The sequence below is a fragment of the Sminthopsis crassicaudata genome, chromosome 2 (genome assembly GCF_048593235.1).
Source record: "Sminthopsis crassicaudata isolate SCR6 chromosome 2, ASM4859323v1, whole genome shotgun sequence".
Lineage (NCBI taxonomy): Eukaryota > Metazoa > Chordata > Mammalia > Dasyuromorphia > Dasyuridae > Sminthopsis > Sminthopsis crassicaudata.
In genome coordinates this window covers 400040903-400060982 of record NC_133618.1, presented here as the reverse complement: position 1 = coordinate 400060982, position 20080 = coordinate 400040903, and the positions used below count along the sequence as shown (strand labels likewise).

At 35.9% G+C, this 20080-nt stretch overlaps 1 protein-coding gene across 4 annotated transcripts in view; it reads left to right on the top strand.

The window, feature by feature from the left end:
- The window catches only part of LOC141556902 (proton-coupled amino acid transporter 1-like), a 59087-nt gene extending 39463 nt beyond the window's left edge, over nucleotides 1–19624 (top strand). For all 4 annotated transcript variants that reach the window (XM_074291838.1, XM_074291841.1, XM_074291839.1 and 1 more), the window contains 6 exons: nucleotides 2097–2181; nucleotides 2838–3056; nucleotides 4887–4985; nucleotides 12421–12587; nucleotides 16152–16321; nucleotides 19282–19624. In XM_074291838.1, coding sequence (XP_074147939.1) covers nucleotides 2097–2181; nucleotides 2838–3056; nucleotides 4887–4985; nucleotides 12421–12587; nucleotides 16152–16321; nucleotides 19282–19553 — 1012 coding nt within the window. In that variant the 3' untranslated portion in view covers nucleotides 19554–19624. The remainder of the gene's footprint in view (nucleotides 1–2096; nucleotides 2182–2837; nucleotides 3057–4886; nucleotides 4986–12420; nucleotides 12588–16151; nucleotides 16322–19281) is intronic.
- Nucleotides 19625–20080: the final 456 nt, after the last annotated feature.

The following is a 20080-nucleotide window of genomic DNA, read 5'->3' as shown; positions in this document are numbered from 1 at the left end:
GAATCAATCCCATAGCGGCTGCAGATTCCCTGGGAGAGCTGTCTCCTTTCTCTTCTTTCAGTGGTTTTGTCTCATCAATAGCACCATGACAGGCCCTGATACTGAGCACACTGTGAGAGCATGTGCCAAAGTTGGTCAATGCACCAGGGTAGGTACCAGGGAAAAACACAGTAATGATATGATTATTGAACTGTTTCCTTCAAATTTAATTTCATTTGTAAACTGCAAAACACTCTATAGGGATGGCTAGGTGGTACAATGGCTAGAGCATCGGCTAGGAAATCAGGAGGACCTGAGTTCAAACCTGACTTCAGACACTTAACCCTTCCTGGTTATGTGACCCTGGGCAAATCACTTAACCCCAATTGCCTCAGCAAAACAAACACACACACACACACACACACCCCCCACAGTATGTAAATAAGAATTAAGAGCAGGTAGCAAGAAACTTTGGATAAAAGGTTGAATTTTGAGACTTGGGATCAAGTCCTATGACACATACCTGTACCTGTGGACAAACCACACAAACCTCTTGGTAGCCAAGCCAGTTCTCTAAGATTTGCATCATACAAGGAAAGAAAGTGCTAGATTTGGAGTCCAAGGATAAGGGATTGGATCCTGCCAATGCCATTTACTGCCTATGTGACCTTGAACAAATGCACTTCTCTGGGCCTCAGGTTCCTCATAGGAAAAATGAGGGGGATCCTTCCAGTTCTGAATCTGTGTCTCTATAACGTATAAATTAGAGATTAATTGATTAATAGAGAAATTATCCAACACCAGTGGTTTCCACACAATAGAAATCACAAATTCAGACCCCTAAATTAATTAATGTGAGTTTTATTATTATTTCTATAGTATATTAATTGTATTAATATTTATTATATTAATATTTTATATATTATGATATGTTTATATAAATATTCATATTTAATACATTTTATTATATAATACATAAGTATTATATAAGCATATATTAAATATATTAAATTATATTCCACAAAAGGATAGACATTAAAACACAAACATAATTTTGAGGATAACTTTTTTCTTCCTCTTCTCAGGGTATCCTAATACTAGAAGAACCTTTAAGGTCCCCCACACTCACTTCCTGCTTTTCTTTAAGTGTTGATTGTAGGTTATATGGCAAGATAACCAGGCTGCTCCCTGGACTTAATGGTTCCTAATCAGAACAGCTTTTGATCTTGGATATTCTTTAAAGACTTTTTCCTGCACTGTAGGACTTGTAATAGCCTCCATGGAACTTGTGAACATGAGGTTTGAAAGTGACTCTGGAACTTCATGCATGTAGTCCTCAAGAAGAAAAGGCTCCTATTATCAAATGAGATAATATTTGCAAAATGCTTAACAAGTGCCTGACATGTAGAGACACTTAATAAATGCTTATTCCTTCCCTCACTCCCAAATCCAGAATTTTCTCTATTTGGCTATGAGGTAGGAAAGAGTAAGAACAAGCAACCTGCAGAAAATCATAGAGAGGCCTGTTGAAATGTGCATCAGAGCTCAATTTAGAGCTGATTAGGAGTGCCCAAAAAAGGCTTTGTTCTGATGGATCCAGCTTGTTATGAAGTTAGGACTTTAGGAGGATCTGGGACTCCATTTGGACATCACTATGATACAACTAATATAACCCTTCTGGTTAATCAAGTGTCTCCTGACCACAAGACACCCCAATAATCTTTTTTTTTTTTTTTTAACAAAAGGGAATGTTATGAGAATAAGAGACCCAATCAAATCCTCCATCCTTGTTTCACCTTGCTGCTCACTGATAGTAGCTGGAAGAAGATCTGAGAAGCAGGAGGATTTTTAATAGACCATATACACAAAACTCCATTTTCCAAGGAGGAAACTGAAGCATAGAAAGTGACTTGCCTAAAGTTGCTTCTAGTGAATATAAGGAAAGGGATATATGAAGGTATGAGGATGAACAGAGGAAGCTTAATTGGGAATCTAAAAGCATGTGGGGAAAAAATTGTGCAAATAAGAAGGATCTACATTGGTAAAGTCTCTTAAATTTCCTCTTCAAAAACAGCAGGGGGAATGATTGTTCTCTATCTGTTCCTCCCCCCTCCTAGGCACCTCGTGAGGTCCTTGCTAATCGTTACTCAGCTGGGTTTCTGCAGTGTATATTTTTTATTTCTGGCTGACAACTTTAAGCAGGTAAAGCTATGGCAGAGGAGAAAGGGAGGGTGGTGGGGTACAAAGAGATCTTCTCTTATGCACGTCTTCTTTCAAATGGAGCAAAGGCGAAAACAGGCAAAGCTGGGATTAGGACCAGAAAGGTGACTTGCCTGGAATGTAAAACACAGAAGGCAACATAACTGACTTGTTATAAATACTTATTTTTCTTATCCCATAAGACACTAAAGTCAAAAGAGATTTCTTAGTTTGCTAAGTCAACTTGCATTTATTACAGGAAAGGCTCAAAACTTTCTGGGACAGTTACACAGTTGAGGAATGGTCCACCTCAGCTCTAGCTCTAGTGAGTGAAAGGACCCAGAATTGGGTATTTATAGCACTTTCACCCCATTACCATCTTGGAGCAGTAAAAGAGATGCCTGAAGGATGGCACACTTGGGATATCTGAATATTGCCCTATCTCTAGATGAGATTGCTTGGAATCTTCCACAGATCCACCAAATGCCTTTTATAACAATCCCTCAAGGAAATCCCATGGGAATTTTTAAAGTTATGCCTTTTGAGACTAAAACCCAGGTTTTGTTTATTTTTTCTCCTCTACCATATAGCCTTTTGTTGCTATTTGCATATTCTCCTATGAGATATGTTTTTTCTCCTCTTTCTTCTCCCTGATTTAGGTGGCAGAAACTGCTTCCATCAGCAACAGGTGCCTGCAAAATGAGACAACTATGGGAATGCTGCCTTCTCTTAATTTGCACCTCTACATGCTCACCTTCCTACCCTTTGTGATCCTTCTGGTGTTTTTCCACAACCTCCTGATGCTGACCATCTTCTCCACTGTAGGCAACATTGCCATCTTGGGGAGTGTGGCCTTGATCTTCAGTTACATTACACAGGTGCTTTCTCTAGGCCTCTTTTGGGAGAGAACATCACAAATATTACCCATTATATAGGATGGATCTCTGGGAGTGAAAAGGGAGAAGAAGATGAGAGGAAGAAAAGGTAGATAATATAAAACCAAAATATATTAATATGGATTTTCAGAAAGAATCATGATAGGGATGTGTAGCAACATTCTCATGAGCAGCTGGGGGAAAACAAAGAATTATGGAAAGTTAGAACCAGAAGTCATCTTAGAATAGAAATTACATATACTACATGCATGGACATGTATGTATATGTTATATACATGCACATATATATATGTATAAACACAGATTTAGGTATCACCTTCATAAAATGAGTTTTTCAACTTTTTTGTATGTTCTCAACCTCTTTGACAGTCTGATGAAACCTAAGGATCCCTTCTCAGAATAATCTTTTCAAATGCTTAAAATAAAATAAATTAGATTAAAAGAAAAGCAATTGCATCAAAAGGCAATTTTGTAAAAAACAAACTCATGACCTCTATCCAAATCAAGAACTCCTATCATAAGGACAGCTAGATGGTGCAACACTGGCTCTGAAGTTAGGAGGACCTGAGTTCAAATTCAACTTTAACACTTTGTAGCTGTGTGACCTGGGCAAGTCAATTAATCCTAATCTCACCCCCCCCCCCCAAAAAAAAAGCTCCTATCATAGAAATTCTTTCAGTTGTAAAATAAAGGGAGTGGACTAGATGTTCCCTAAGATCTTTTCCAGCAATAAAATCCTGTGTTTTGATCCTAAGATTATAGAGCTAGAGAGAGACAAGATTTCTGAAATTTCCTCACTTTATAGTTGTGGAAACTAAGACTTAGGGAAATTAAGCAATATTGTAACACAACTGATAATCTCTTCACTCAAGTGTCTGCCTTAAATCTTTCTCCATCTTAATCCAACCTCCAAATAAGTATCAAAGTGATTTTGCTAATTTACCTGCCTGACCTTGTTAATCCTTTCTATTCAACAAATTCTAGTAGCTCACTATTACCTGTAAGATCAAACATAAACACCTCTGTATGATTATTAAAGTCCTGCATCCAACCTTGCCATGCTTATTACACAATTATGCTTCATGCACATTGATCAACCAAACTGGTCTTCTCTTGGTTCTCATGCATAGTCCCATCTCCAAACCTTAGCACTGTCTCCCATGCTTAGAATTTATGTTTGTCTCATTTTTGCCTCTTAAAACCTACCTGCTTTCAAAGTTTAATGAAAGTATTACCTTTTACACGGCTAATCCTCCCAACTATTGGTAACTCCCCAACCCCCAATTATCTTGTATTTATTAGAGTTATATGTGTCTGTCTTTCTGTCCGTCTGCCTATATCTGTGTCTGTCTATGAATATCTGTCCACCTATTTACTTGTCTATCTGTCAATCTATCTGTCCATCTGCCTGTCTGTCTATATCTGTCTTGTCTATTTGTCTTTTTGGCTATATGTGTCTATCTGTTTTTCTATCTATCTATCTGTCTCTCTATCTGTTGGTCTATGTGCACATACACACACACACATACATACATATATATTACATTCCAATTAGATTGCAATTGGAAGGCATTCTCACTTTTGACTTTGAATCCTTAGTTTCCAGCACATAGTAGGTATTTGATATATACTTGTTGATTGTTGAGCGACTTGCCCAATTGATTACTTAAATGATAATAAGCTGAAATTTGACTTAACATTTCCAGATATCTTCCCTGTTATCAAAAAAAAAAAAAAATTTGAAACTATATTCTGATATAATAGAGTAACTTGTCATAACCTGTTCCTTTTTTTTTTTTTTTTTTTTTGTAGGACATACCAAATCCTAAGAACCTTCCTTGGTCAGCAAATTGGCAGACGTATAGCTTATTCTTTGGTACAGCCATATTTTCACTTGAAGGCATTGGTGTGGTAAGGTTTAAACTGGAATTGGAATTAATTGTTCAATGCATATTTATATCTCCTTTGAGGAATTCAATGTTTCAGAGCCTAGGTAGGCCTAGTATTGGAAATGTTAAATAAATGTATATGTAAAATATGTATCATATATGTATGTACATTAAAAATATTGTATTGATAAATTTATACATACTTTAAATGTACATAAAAGTAAAAAGATATAATTATGTAGTTGGTATAATTTTACTTTATATAATATTTATCTTTATATGCATATATTATATATTATATATTTGGTAGCAAAGAAGTGAAAACAAATGGGGAATGGCTGAGCAAACTGTGGTATAAATATTACTGTAAAATAACAATGAATCTGAGAAATTGTGAGACATATGACTGTATTGTGAGCATGAAATATGGAAATGTCTTCTCATGTTAGAAGATTGATGCATTAGGATGATGTCAGAGCCGCACAAGTTGATAGGGATTTTGTTGGTACTCCTGAACTGTGATTAAAGGTCAATTAAAAATTCTTTCTAGAGTTCTTTGACATTTCCAGCTTAATATTTTTCCCCACAAGAATCTGGCACTGACTAAAAGCTCCCGGAAACTAGAGTTCTCTGAGAAATCAATTTTGTCTGGGAAATCCCACCATCTGGTCTACCCTCAGCCCCATGGCTATCTCCCTCAATGGCCACCATATTCTTGGGCTAAGAAGTTATACCAAAGCTGTAGCCATAAAATCAGGTTCTCTGAACTGCCTTGGAGTTATAAAGTTCTGTCTTATGCTGCCATCTGTTGGAATATGGGGGTAAGACACTGTGGGATTGCGTTTTTGTTCCAAGGTGGATCCCAAAGGGAAGGGGATAAAGGAAGAAAATAAGCATTTATTAAGCACCTATCTTGCCATGTCCATGGACATGACTGAACAACAATTATGTACCAGGTACACTCTGTTACACACTTTACAAATATTATCTCATTTGATCTTCCCTATGAGATAGGTGCTGTTATTATCCCCATTTTACATGCTGGAAAATGATTAAATGACTTAGAGTCATACAGCCATTAGTAATCCCATTTTACAGCAAGGAAACTAAGGCAACCAAGAAACTGACTTGCTCAGGGTTACATAAGCTAGTAAGCATTTGACTTCATTTGATCTGAACTTCCAGATTCCTGTGCAAGATTTTATCCCCTATCACTTAACTGCCTAGCAAAGGCTGGGCACATGCTATCTGATCCCAAGGCTGCCCCAGATCTCTTTGTCTCAGATCTGTGATCCATTCTCCTAGGGCAGCTAGGTGGCGCAGTGGATAGAGCACCAGCCCTGAAATCAGGAGGATCTGAGTTCAAAGCTGACCTCAGACACTTAATACTTTCTAGCTGTGTGACCCTGGGCAAGTCACTTAACCACAATTGCCTCAAGACAAAAAAAAAATAAAAAATAAAAGAGGACTTCATGTTTCAATTTTTTTTCCTCCTTCACTTATCTCCTCACTCCCCAAGATAATAAGCAAACATGTGTGTTCCATTATTGTTCTATAAGAAATAACCAGCAGGATAATTTCAGAGAGCCCTGGAGAGACCTACATGAATTGATGCTAAGTGAAATGAGCAGAACCAGGAGATCATTGTACACAGCAAAAACAAGATTATATGATGATCCATTTGGATGGACATGACTCTCTTCAACAATGAGAAGATTCAAACCAGTTCTAATTGTTCAATAAAGAAGAGAATCAGCTACACCCAGAGAGAGAACTATAGGAAATGAGCGTGGACCACAACGTAGCATTTCCACTCTTTCTGTTATCGTTTGCTTGCATTTTTGTTTTCCTTCCAGGTTTTTTTCTTTCTTTCTAGATCTAATTTCTCTTGTGCAGCAAGATAACTGTATATGTATACATATATTGGATTTAGCTGTACTTTAACATATTTAACATGTATTAGACTGCCTACCATCTGGGGGAGAGGGTGGGGAGAAGGAGGGGAAAAGTTGGAACAGAAGGTTTTACAAGAGTCAGTGTTAAAAAATTAGTCATGCATATGTTTTGTAAATGAAAAGCTATAATAATAAAATTTTAAAAATAAAACATAAAAACATGGCATTCCTTTTAAACATACTTCCGAATTTGTCATGTTGTACAAGAAAAATCAGACCAAAAGGGGAAAAAGCCATGAGAAAGAAAAAGCAAGTGAATAAACAAAGAAGGTGAAAATACTATGCTTTGATCTATATTCAGTCTCCATAGTTCTTTCTCTCTCTCTCTCTCTGGATGGAGATGACATCTTCCATCCCAAGTCTATTAGAATTGTCTTGGATCACTCCATTGTTGAGAAGAGCCATTGTGTATTATAATTGATTATCACATAATCTTGCTGTTACTGTGTACAATGTTCTCCAGGTTCTGCTAACTTCACTTAGCATCACTTCATGTAAGTCTCTCCAGGCCTTTCTAAATCAGCCTGCTCCCATTTCCTATAGAACAACACTATTCCATTACATTCATATACCATGACTTATATAGTCATTCCCCATCTGATGGGCATCACTCAGTTTCCAGTTTCTTGACACTACAAAAAGAATTGCTACAAACATTTTTACATGTGGGTCCTTCTCTCTCTCCTAAATCTTCTTAATTCTAGTGTTTTCCATCTTTTAATTATTTCCTATTTATCCTGCAAATAGCTTGCTTTTTTCCTTATTTGTTTCTATGTTGTCTCCTCATTAGATTGTAAGCTCCTTGAGGGCAGGGACTGTCTGTTGCCTTTTCTGTGTCCCAGTGCTTAGCACAATACTGGCATAGAGCAAGTGTTTAATGTTTATTGATTATTTTAGCAATGTTTATATCTTCCACTGGAAAAAAAATCAAACCTTTTCCAAGTATTTGCAAAGTATAATAAGCAGGAAGTACAGGAGTCCAGTCACTTAAAATTTCAATTATCTATCTTGAAGCTTATAAAAATAGAAAACTAGCAAAAGCTGGCAAGAAACAAAAGTATCCGTAACCCTGCATGTCTAAGTTGTTTCCTGAGTTACAGTATTGTTGTGAATCCTAAAATGTTTCATCTCAGGGTGACTATCTGGTATCACAGAATAGAAATATCATCTGAGTAAGAAATAGTTCTTAATCTAGACAAAATATCCACTGTATTTGTAGGGTGTAACCTTTGTCTCCCTTAATCCTCCCTCTTCTCTTAACATCTTTCTTTTCTCCTAACCCCATCCTCTCCTATTTACCTACTGGTAACTTACATTTCTATACACGACTAAATGTGTGTATATTTAAATTCTTCCTTCTTTGAACCAGTTCCAATCAGTGAGGTTCAAGCAATGCTGTAATGCTGTGATCTAAAACCACTCTTCTCATTATAGCACAATAGTATTCCATCACAATCATATGCCACAACTTATTCAGTCATTCCCCAGTTAACAAACATGCTTTCAATAGCAATTGTTTTCCACCTCAAAAAGAGTAATTTGCTTACATGTAGGTCTTTTTCCTTTTCCTTTTATCCCTTTGGGATACAGACCTAGTAGTACTATTGCTGGTTCCACTGGCATGCACACTTTTATAGCCCTTTGGACGTATTTCCAAATTGTTCCCAAGAATGGTTAAAACAATTCAAAACTCCACCAATAATCCAGTAATGTTTTCTATTTACCCCTCATCTCCTCTAGCATTTGTCATTTCTGATAGGTGCCAGATGGTACCTCAGAGTTGTTTTAATTGGCATTTCTCAAATCAAGAGAGATTAAGAGCATTTTTCATAATTATAAATAACTTTGATTTCTCCTTCTGAAAACTGCCTGTTCATATCCTCTAACCAATTGTCAATTGGGGAATAGATCTTATTTTTATAAATTTGACTCGGTTCTATATTCAGTATATATTTCAGAAATGAGATATTTATCAAAGAAACTTACTCTAAAATTTTTTCTTAATTACTTCAATGTCTTTGGTAACTTTTAGCAAAATGTCAGACATGACTGAAAAATGACAAGTTCCTCAGTATTATCTCTTTCAATTAAATATATTTTTGCTTTTGTTTTATATGAAGTCATGACTACAACCGCTGTCTTTTTTGCTTCAGCTGAAGTTTGTTAGATTCTGTTCCACCTCTTTATTTTTATTGTTTGTCTTGTGTGTTACAATGCCTGTGACATTGAGAACATGCTTATCAGTTTTACTCTGTATATCTTTCTGTTTCAAATATGTCTCTTATAAACAACATATTGCTGGATTCTGGTTTCTAATCTTTCTGCTAACTGCTTTCACTTTTAGGGGTGAGTTATCCCATTCCCATTCTATGATTAGTAACTATTTCTCTCCATCTCATTTTCTTCTATTTCTTTTCCTCTCATTTATCCTATCCCTCCTCAAAAGTCTATTTTGCTTCTAGCCACTATCCTCCTTAATCCTCCCTCCTCTTTAACATCCTCCCCCCTTTCTCTTAATCCCATCTTCTCCTATTTCTCTATAGGTAATTTACATTTCTATACACACCAGAATGTATGTTTATATTCTTCCTTCTTTGAACTAATCCCAAAGGTAATATGGTTCTAGCAATGCCTGTCACTTCCACTTCCTTTTATTTTTTCCCTCTATTATAAAAGTTCTTTCTTGTGCACCTCTTTTATGTGAGAAAAATTTCCCCATTCTATCCCTCCCCCCTTCTCCCAGTGCATCCTCTCTCTCTAAAATATCATGGAATCACAGTCAAAATCAAGCAAGATTTGAGGGTTTTCACATTAAAGGAGTAAAAGACTTAGATATCATATTCAAAAGGTAAGGAGCTAGGATTACAACCAAAAATCATCTACCAAAATTGAGTACAAGCCACAGAAAAAAATGAGTATAATCCATCCAGAAATAAAATGAATATTTAATGAAATAAAGGATTTTTGAGCAATTCTGATGAAAAGATCAAAACCAAATAGAAAATCTGACATTCAAACAGAAGACAAATTAGAAGCATAAAAAGGTAAATATGAAGAAACATAATGTCTTAATAAAGTTAAACTGTTTATATTACTATATAAGAGAAGACCAATGTAACTCTAGCATCTTTAGGACAGGTAACAGGAATTTATGTAAACAAAGGGCTTAAGTGTGAGTCAGTTATGTTGGAATGATTTCCAAAAAATAATAATAAATAAATAAATAAATAATAAAAATAAATAAATAACCAAATCGACAGTGGTGGCAGGAAAGACTAAGACATAAACTCAGAAAAAAACAACAATGTGAAACTTCCCAAAAGAGATAATGCCTGAAAGAACCCTGTCCCCTAACTATGACTTCAGCATAGGACCTAAGGAATAACCCAAGGTGTGGCAGTATTGGGATTTGCTATCCCAAACTCCTATTAAGGGAGTCATATCCCAAAGAGAATAAGCACTTTAACAACAGGGGTCTAGACCATCTAGCCAGTGGCTAAGTTAACTTATGATGTATGGTGGTAATTAATGATATGATAATAGTAAATAGGTACCTATAGGTACCACAGTGTATATGGGAGAAGACCATAAATTAATTATAATATATACATATATACAACTTATTAAAAGTATAAATTAACAATCTTTGTCAGGAAATGGAATTTACCATTTAGACCACAGGTCTAAGCAAAAATTAAAGTTTATTGTATTCAAATTTACATTTATACTGTTATGATATTTTCTATTCATGAGAATATATTTTTATAAATATACAGTATTTGGAATAATCTATAGGAATATAAATTTTCTAACTGGTGCAAATTCCATGAAGTATTGGAATATTTCTCTTATTCTTTTTGAGTAAGTGGAAGACATTTATCTCAAGAGCTAGGCTTGCTGATAGGGCTGATAATGGGAAAGCAAAGGAGAGCAAAAACCTGAAGGGCTAAGACAACACAGTGCTCTAGTTTTTCTTCCTTTACTCTGGGGAAATGGCATTAAAAATACCTGGAGTCTTTAGAAACCCAGTCTAATCTGAAACAACTAATAAACTGGATAGTAGCAGTAAGTTAGAGAAAAAGAGAAAAAGAATATACTCTCCTACCAATTTCCTACTCCCTTCAAGACACAGGAATGAGGCAAGAAACAGGAGTCTCTGCCAAAAATCTTCAACAGTAACTCAGTCTGGGAGTTTCTATACATCTTTTAGGAATGGTTGTGAAAAACTACATGAAACAGGAGATAGAGTTGATCTTGAAACCAAGGCCACCTGGATTGAAATTCCACCTTTGACATATGATTGGGGTACCTAAATGAAATTAGGGTTTAATTGAGGTCTAGTGGCAGATTCGGGGTATAGGGAGTCAAAGAGAGCTCCCCTGCAACCCTTTTGGATTTGGCACAAGGATACGGAGTTAAATGAGGTCTAGTAGCGACTGAAGAATCCCCTGTAAAGGAATTTACAGACCTGAAAACATAGTTTGATAAGAGGTTTATTTAGGTTTGGAAGTAAGGTTAAAGTCTAGTTAGTAAAAGGTGAAGGTAGAGATAAGAGGGCACCAGAAACAGTGTTCCTGTGGGCAGAGATCCTTTGCATGCCAGCCGTAAGGCTGCCATGTTTAGAACCTCTGCAAAGAGAGGACTCTAGCTTCGCTCTTTTATAATGAGAGATTTAGCTAAAGGGGCCTGTGGATGAAGTCCCAAATTGGCTCAGATCTGGGTGGGGGTTGTGAGAGCCAGGATCTCCTATTGGAATTCAAAAGGGTGCTTTTGACCAAGATTTGTGAATCAAAGATCCTGGCTTCTTGAATTGATAAGCTAGGAGGGGCTGGGAATCAGAAAGGAATAAATTGATTTGAAAGGATTAGTTTCTTAAAGGGACCACAACCCACATCATAATGACTCTATGATCTTGATCAAGTCAGTCTCTAGCAACTTTCTTAAGACTCAAGCATTGAAGAGAAAGCGCTGATATGCTTTGATAGAAGGAATTTCCTTACCTGGAAGTTCCCTATACCAGTGAAATCACAGGTTTACTCCTTAACCAATTCCTCTAGAACTGATTATTCATTCAAAAATTAAATTTTCTCTGGTATATAAAGCTTTTTTCTCTTAACATTGTAACTGCATACTCACAAATTGGTAATCTATGCCAGTAGAGTATGAATTACTGAGATATGAACTGACATACATATATATATATATATATATATATATATATATATATATATATATATATATATATATATATATATATATATATGTATATGTATATATATATATATATATGTATATGTATGTATGTATATACAGGTTTCTTAGCTGGGAACTATGTATGACTGAAGAAAGTAATAAAATGTCCCAATTATACTCAGGCCCTTTCCATCAGGAGGGTTATAAAGCTGTATTATTTCTTTCAAGGTTTTTTCCAGCTCTAAAATTGAAATTTTATAATTCAAGTGACTATATTTCTTTTACCCTTTTCTGTCCACCTTTATGCAGATTCTCCCTCTTGAAAATCAAATGAAGTATCCTAGTCACTATACAGTGATCCTGTATGTGGTGATGCCCATCATCATCATTCTTTATGTCAGCATGGGGACTCTGGGCTACATGAAATTCGGAGAAAACATTCAAGCCAGCATAACCCTCAACCTGCCCAATTGCTGGTATGTCCTAAAGTAGGAAGGGGGGAAGACTATAAGAATGAAGTCAAGTAATGTGTTCTGTGTTGCAGTTGGGTTTTTCTCACTGAAAAAGAGAGGCATTCATTGATCAACCAGAAATCAACACAGGACCCTAAACAGATCATTTTAGCTGTCTGGATCTCAGTTTCCTCAAGTGTAAAGCTAGAGAATTGGACCAGATGACTCCCAAGGTTCCTTCTGGCTCTAAATCTATGATTTTAAATAGACTGATGTCAGCGTAAAAAGAAATCAATAAGTGCATAGGTCTACTTCTAATCAACATTTTATAAATACCTGGATAAAGACAGAGGTTGAATGCTTGTCACAAGCACAAATAAAAATTGCACAACAGAATTGAGAGCCAAACTAGATGTTGACAGATCTCCATTTGGTGTCTTGTGAAACATGGATTATAGTAGACACAAGAAAGGGAGATCAATTAAGAGACCAACTCTCAGATGAGAGTTGGTAATGGTCTGAACTAACAGAACTATGTGAGTAGTGAGAAGAGAATGGATAGGATGATGTTGCAGTAGAAATTATAAAATTTGGAAACTGAATGAACATATGGGATTAGTGAGAGTGAGGAATCAAGAAGCATATCAAGTTCTGTGTGAGCTTGAGAAAATGGTTTGCTCTATAGAATTAGAGAAGTAGTATAGTTAAGTTCAAAGGAAAAGATGGTTGTAAATATATTGAGTCTGACATATATAAGACATTTCAAAATGGTGATATAGGACTGGAGCTCAGGAGAGAGATGGGTTGGATATGTCTCCTCCTAGGAATAATCTGAATATAATTGATAATAAAAGGCATGGGAGTTGATGAGATTACCAAATGAATATAAAAAGAGGGCCTAGAACATAATTTTGGTGTACACCCAAAGAGAAGAGAAATGGTATTGATGTGGAGCTAGCAAAGGAGACTGAAAAGGAAGTCAAACAGGGAGAAGTGTCATAAAAACCTAAGGAAGAGTGAATAGCCAGGACAGTGTGGGAAACAAAGTCATATGCTTTAGAGAGGTTAAAAAAGGAAAGGACAGGGTAGAGATGATCAGATTTGATAACCAATAGATCATTGTTGATTTTGAAAAGGTTAAAAGTCAGATTGCAAAAGGTTGAAAAGTGAGCATAAGCAACCAGTGTAAACACATTTTTCTAGGAGTTTGGCTAGAAATAGAGGAAAGGTATATAATGATAATTTGAGGTGATGACAGGGTCCAGTAAAGGTTTTTTTAAAATGTTGGAAACTAGACAGCTAGGTGGTACAATGGATATGATGAGAGTTAGGAAAGGGGTAACCCCTTGAAGGAGAAATTAATTGTAAATGGTTATGTCTCAATGAAATATGAGGCAAATCACTCAGCTGAGAGGTGATGGGGTAAGGAAGGAGTATGGATGGTTTGAGGAAGAAAAGGAACGTTTTATAGCATTATCTGTGGGGAGTGGGATAGATGATCAGTTAGGGAAAGCATTGCTTTGCTGTTCTGAGGCCCTCCTTGAGATCAGATAATGTAAATTTGTAGTGAAACTGGGTGAGTAAAATTATCTGTCACATAGTCAGATAAATTTGGTTCTATTCAATCTATTCCAAAATTTGGGATGGAGAAAGATTGATAGAAATAATCCAAGAATAAGTGTGATAAGAAGAACATAGGAATAAGGGAAGGAGAGGAAATGACTAATTGTAAGGTTTAGATTGGTAAAGAAAGTAAAGTCAGATCAGGGTCATGAACTGAGAAAGTGCAAAGGTGTGGAGGGATTGAAAAGGAAAATGAGGTTAAGGAATACATTTGAGAAGATATAAGGCATAAAGCTGGAAAGATAGAAGAATGGTTATGTCCAGATAGAAGAATGACAAAAGTTTGTTGTTGTTGTTTTTAAATAGGAAAATAAATATGAAACACTTTTGGCAAGATCTAGGGGGTGATCAGTTTAGGCTTTTTTTGTTTGGTGATTTCAGAATGGGGCAGGGCTATGAAGAATATTTATTGGGAGTTAGATCACCCCCTTTACTCTATGTTTCACTTCTAGTTCTGGTTCTTTTTATGCTGCCATCGACATCTTCTTCCTGGAAAGTTAACACAGTTAATATTTATCTCAATCTAGATCATGAAAACCATTTATTTTTAACTCCCATGTCATGCTATCTTTCTTTCTCAGGGAGTTCAGTACCCAGATCCTCCTCTCCTCCCCAACTGCCAAAATTATTTATCATATTAGCTTGCCAAGTAACCTTGCCTCATTCTGAAAATCAACAAACAGGCCTAAGCTTTCTAGCATGGGAGAAATTTTTAGTAAGAATTATATGTTTGTATTTAACATGTATTGGTCAATCTGCCATCTAGGGGGAGGGAGAGGGGGAAGGAGGGGAAAAATTAGAACAAAAGGTTTGACAATTATCAATGTTGCAAAATTACCCATGCATATATCTGGTAAATAAAAACTATTAAATTAAAATAATAATAATATGTTTAGATGTGTTCCCTATGTCTTCTCCTCATCTCTATTCCTACATTTGCTCCTTTTATGACACATTCAATTTCAATCACCTTCTCTTTATGGTTAGCTTCCCCTGGATACACTTTAGGCTGTTGATGCTTAAAATGTGATGCCCAGAACTGTGATCTGACCAAGTTTTGGTCCTTGGGACTAGCCTATCTCTTGCTTGGGATATTAAAATTCTTATTGGTTCAGCCTTAATACTAAAAGCCAGCTTTCAAAAAAGCCTGGAAAGACTTACACGAACTGATGTTGAATGAAGTGAGCAGAACTAAGAAAACATTGAACACAGTTAACAAGATTGTATGATGATAAACTGTGATGGACTTGGCTGTCTTCAACACTGAGAATCATTCAAAGTGATTCCAATAGACTTGTGATGGAAAGTGCCATCTGCATCCAGAGAAAGAACTATGGAGACTGAATGTGGATCAAAGCATACTATTTTCATCTCTTTTTCTGGTTAATATTGTTTGTTTCTTTATGTTTATTTTTCCTCATGTTTTTTTCCCTTTTAACCCAATTTTCCTTGTGCAGCATGACAAATATGGAAATGTTTAGAATAATTGCACTTGTTAAATCTATATTGGATTGCTTTTGCAATCTTGGAGAAGTGGGGAGCAAAAGAGGAAGAGGGAGAAAAATTTGGAACATGAAATTTTGCAAAAGTGAATGTTGGAAACTGTCTTTGGGGGCAGTTAGGTGGCGCAGTGGATAGAGCACCAGCCCTGAAGTCGGAGGACCTGAGTTCAAATATAACCTCAAACACTTAACACTTTCTGGCTGTGTGACCCTGGGCAAGTCACTTAACCCCAATTGCTTTGGCAAAAAAAAAAAGACTAGAAGCTAGATCTCCTGACTCCTAATCTACTTAGATGTCTGAAAAGCGCTTCCATTTTTCTAAGGCCATCAATGATACTAATAATTCCATTGATACCACACCATATTGAGTTCAGTCTATATGAGCCTTTACAATCCTTAAGGGCTAATATGTTAGGATCTTGGGAGGATTTTCTGAAACAAGATATCTGGATTCTATCTTCAGGTTATATCAGTCTGTCAAGATGCTCTACTCCATTGGGATTTTTTTCACCTATGCCCTGCAGTTCTACATTCCTGCAGAGATAATCATCCCCCATGTCATCTCCTGGGTACCACAACAGTGGGAATTGTTGGTTGACTTGTCTGTCCGTGGAATCATGGTTTGTATGACATGTGAGTAGAAAACAGGATACTTTTTTTTTTCTAATAGGGTGATTACTTCACATCAGCTGAATATTAGCTTCTTCATCTGTAAAATGAGAAGACTAGACTATGATATGACTACAAAGCTCCTACCAGCAAAGTTATGTTCTATAGTTTTGATATTTGTATGAATATTAGATTGGAGAGGAGAGTAGTAGTATGACCAGTTAGGAAGCAAGTGCAATAGTTTATGGAAGTATTCTGGGGGCAAGGAGATGGTGATGGGAGACAAGAACCTAAACTATAGTATGGTGAGGCTTGAGAAGAAATTCAAAAAAATGTGTGAATCTGGAATCAACATGATATACCAATGAAATATATTTGAGATATCTATGGGCAGACCAATTAGAGAGACCTAATAGAAATTCAGAGGTAAAGTAGGAATAGACATAAAGATTTAATCTCTTCATAAAGATAAAGGAGTGTAGCAAAAGATAAAAAAATTAGGTTCAAGACATCCTCAGAAGTCTTGTTTTTTTGTTGTTCTGTTATTTCAGTCCTGTCCAACTCTTTATGATCTCATCTGGAATTTTCCTTTTTCCTTGATAATTTCTAAACTTTTAAAAAAAACTTTTTGTTTTCTCACTTAGGCAGCTAGCTGTTGCAAATCTGAGTTCATTTGGCCACAGATACTTTCTAGCTGAATTGTTTTTCAGTCATTTTTCAGATGTCTGACTCTGTTGAATCTTTGGGGGGTTTGTTGGCAGAGATACCAACATAGCTGCTTGAGAGCACTTGATCACTGGTGTCAAATTTTGCAAAGAGATCCGAGTCTGAAGATTGAAAAAAAAAAAAAAAGGCCCCTTAATTCAGCAGTCAAGGAAACCTTTAAGTAGTTTCAAGAACTTATGATGAAAAAATGCTATCCACACCCAGAGAATGAACTATGGTGTCAGAATACAGACTGAAGCATTCTTTTAAATTTTGGGGTTTTTTTTAGGGGGAGGGGGAGAATGTTTTCTTTTGCAATGTGACTTTTATGGAAATATTTTGTACAAGCAAGTAGTTTCATTTGCGTGAGCCACATTAGAAAAATGATTACAAGAAGCTGAAGAGTAGGTAATAAGTAAATTGAGTCAGTAAATGTAAGTGATGCTTTCTATTATCTTGACGGTGAAAGTGAGAAGAGATATAGTATGATAGCTCGATAAATGGGTTAAGTTGAATTAAATTTTTATTTTTAAGACTAGGAAGACTTGAGCATGTTTATAGGCACTGGGAAAGCAGTTGAAGGGAAGAAATTGAAAGGAGAAATAGTAAGACTACATGATGATCAATTCTGATGGACGTGGCTCTCTTCAGCAATGAGATGATTCAAATCAGTTCCACTTGCTCAGTGATGAAGAGAGCCATCTACACCCAGAGAGAGGATAGTGGAAACTGAGTGTGGACTACAACATAGCATGTTCACTCTTTCTATTGATAATTGCTTGCATTTTGTTTTCTTTTGCAGTTTTTATTTTCTTCCTTCTTGATCTGATTTTTCTTGTAGAGCAAGATAACTGCATAAATATGCATACTGGATTTAACATTTAATGTATTGGACTACCTTCCATCTAGGGGAGGGGGTGGAAGGAAGGAGGGGAAAATTTGGGAAAGGTTCTGCAAGGGTCAGTGTTGAAAAATTACCCATACATATGTTTTGTAAATAGTTTTAATTAAAAAAAAAAAAGTAGAGGTAGTGACCTTTTTTGCAAATTGAACTCTTAAATCCATGTAGTAGATTATAGAGATCATTGTTTCAGGGACCTTAAAGCACTTGCCTTTAGAAAGAGATATTTCCTTTTTCTGTTAGCTCTTCCAAGTAGAACAAATAGAAAGGATAGCATTAGATTAGCCTGTTTAGCTTTTAATCAATAGAAAACAGTGTAATGGATACGTATGATCTTTTTCCTCAAAAAATCAGGTGTTTAGAATTAGGAACCCACTCCAGGCTCTGTAGTAGTCCCTAGAAGAGTGATAGATATTAAATGGAAAGAAATGAAGGGGCAGAAATATGATTTTTTCCTACTTATGGGCTAATTTAACTTTAGAGAAGCTCATAGCTGTTAGAGCTGGAAGTGGCTAATAGAACATAAACTATAAAATATCAGAGCTGGTAGATTCCTTAAAAGAGACTTAAAGAACAGAAAAAAAGGAACCAATGAAACTATCTGGTCTAATCCCCTTATTTTACATATGCAGTAAGTGGACAGTACATAGATTCTGGTGGTTAAAGAGGATAACAGAATTACCACTTTCAGATGGAGTTTAACAGCAATTTAATTTTGGTCCCCAGTCAAGAAGCACAAAAGCTACAGTCAAAAATCAACCTTTTAATTCATGATGCAAAAATAACACAAACTCAGCTGAGTAAGAGGGGGATCAGTTATGTTAGTGGCTCACAGAACAATGTTATTTTCAGTGTTATGAATCAACGAACTCTTCTTGTTAACTGGTTGTTTCTCTTAAAACTAAGTTGTTTCTGATGAATAAGTGCATGTGTTTAATTTTTGTGGTCTCTAAATTAATACCTTGGATCAAAGCACTGATTGCTCCACCCAAGTTTAGATCTACAGTGAACTATATGATTAACTGTCTGGGAGTACATTTATCTCTGTTCCACTTGTAGAAGGAGTCTTCTCCTTAAGGATTCTCATCTTAAAAAAAAAAAAAAAAGCACAAATTTTTTTCCCTGTTGAATGAGTCTGAATGTCGTGGTGAGGTTACTTTTCAATGCCAACAAACAGGTGTGAAGAAAACAGTAACAGCCAATTCTTATGCCTTTTCAAGCCCAGCTTTTTTTTTTTTTTTTTAAATAGCTTTTTATTTACAAGATATATGCATGGGTAATTTTCCAGCATTGACCACACCCAGATTTTAGATGATGACTTTAGTGGTTTTATTAGGTACTTGGATAATCCTGAATCTCTGCAATTTTCCTCTTACAGATATATTTGCCATGATGATTCCCCAAATGGAGCTGATTATTGCACTACTGGGTTCTGCAAGTTGTTGTGTCCTGGCTCTAATCATCCCACCACTTTTAGAGATCTGTACCTATTACATGGATGGTTTAAGCTCCTTCACCGTTATTAAGGATGTCTTTATCAGTACCATGGGCATTCTTGGGTGTATAATGGGAACCTACCAAGCTTTCTATGAAATAATCGACCAGACCTTTTTCAGTTCTTCACAAAATTCCACCAGGGTCTTTGTATAACTATCTACTTTTAATTGAACATCTCTCTATACTATGATTTTAAGTGTTATTATACACACCTCACTCTTGAATTCCTGCTGTGTCAGTGTTTTTTCCTCTTCTAGATCAAGCTTAAAACTTAAGACACAATAATGAGATAAAGCAATAGAACTATGGGAGTATGAAGCCTATAACAATTGATGCCTATAATCTTAAGTGAGGAATGTACTTCCTCCTACTCTGAGGATACCTTCATTTAAAACACATAAGCAGAGACTCTTAGTCATACTCTAGGTCCCAGTATGGTTTGTAATCCTATATGCAGTCTTGTAACTGAATGTGGGGGTCATGACATTTTGATTTATTATCAGTAAATGTCTGATGTGTATACCCTCTTTATGTACCTATATACCCAAGGTTGCATAAAAATTTCTTGGGCAAAAAGGGGTTGTGAGTAAAAAAAGTTTACAAAGTTCTCCTCTAGATGATATTCTGAATGGGTATTCTTTAACTGGTCCTTTTTTTTTTTTTAAACAGTATTTTATTTT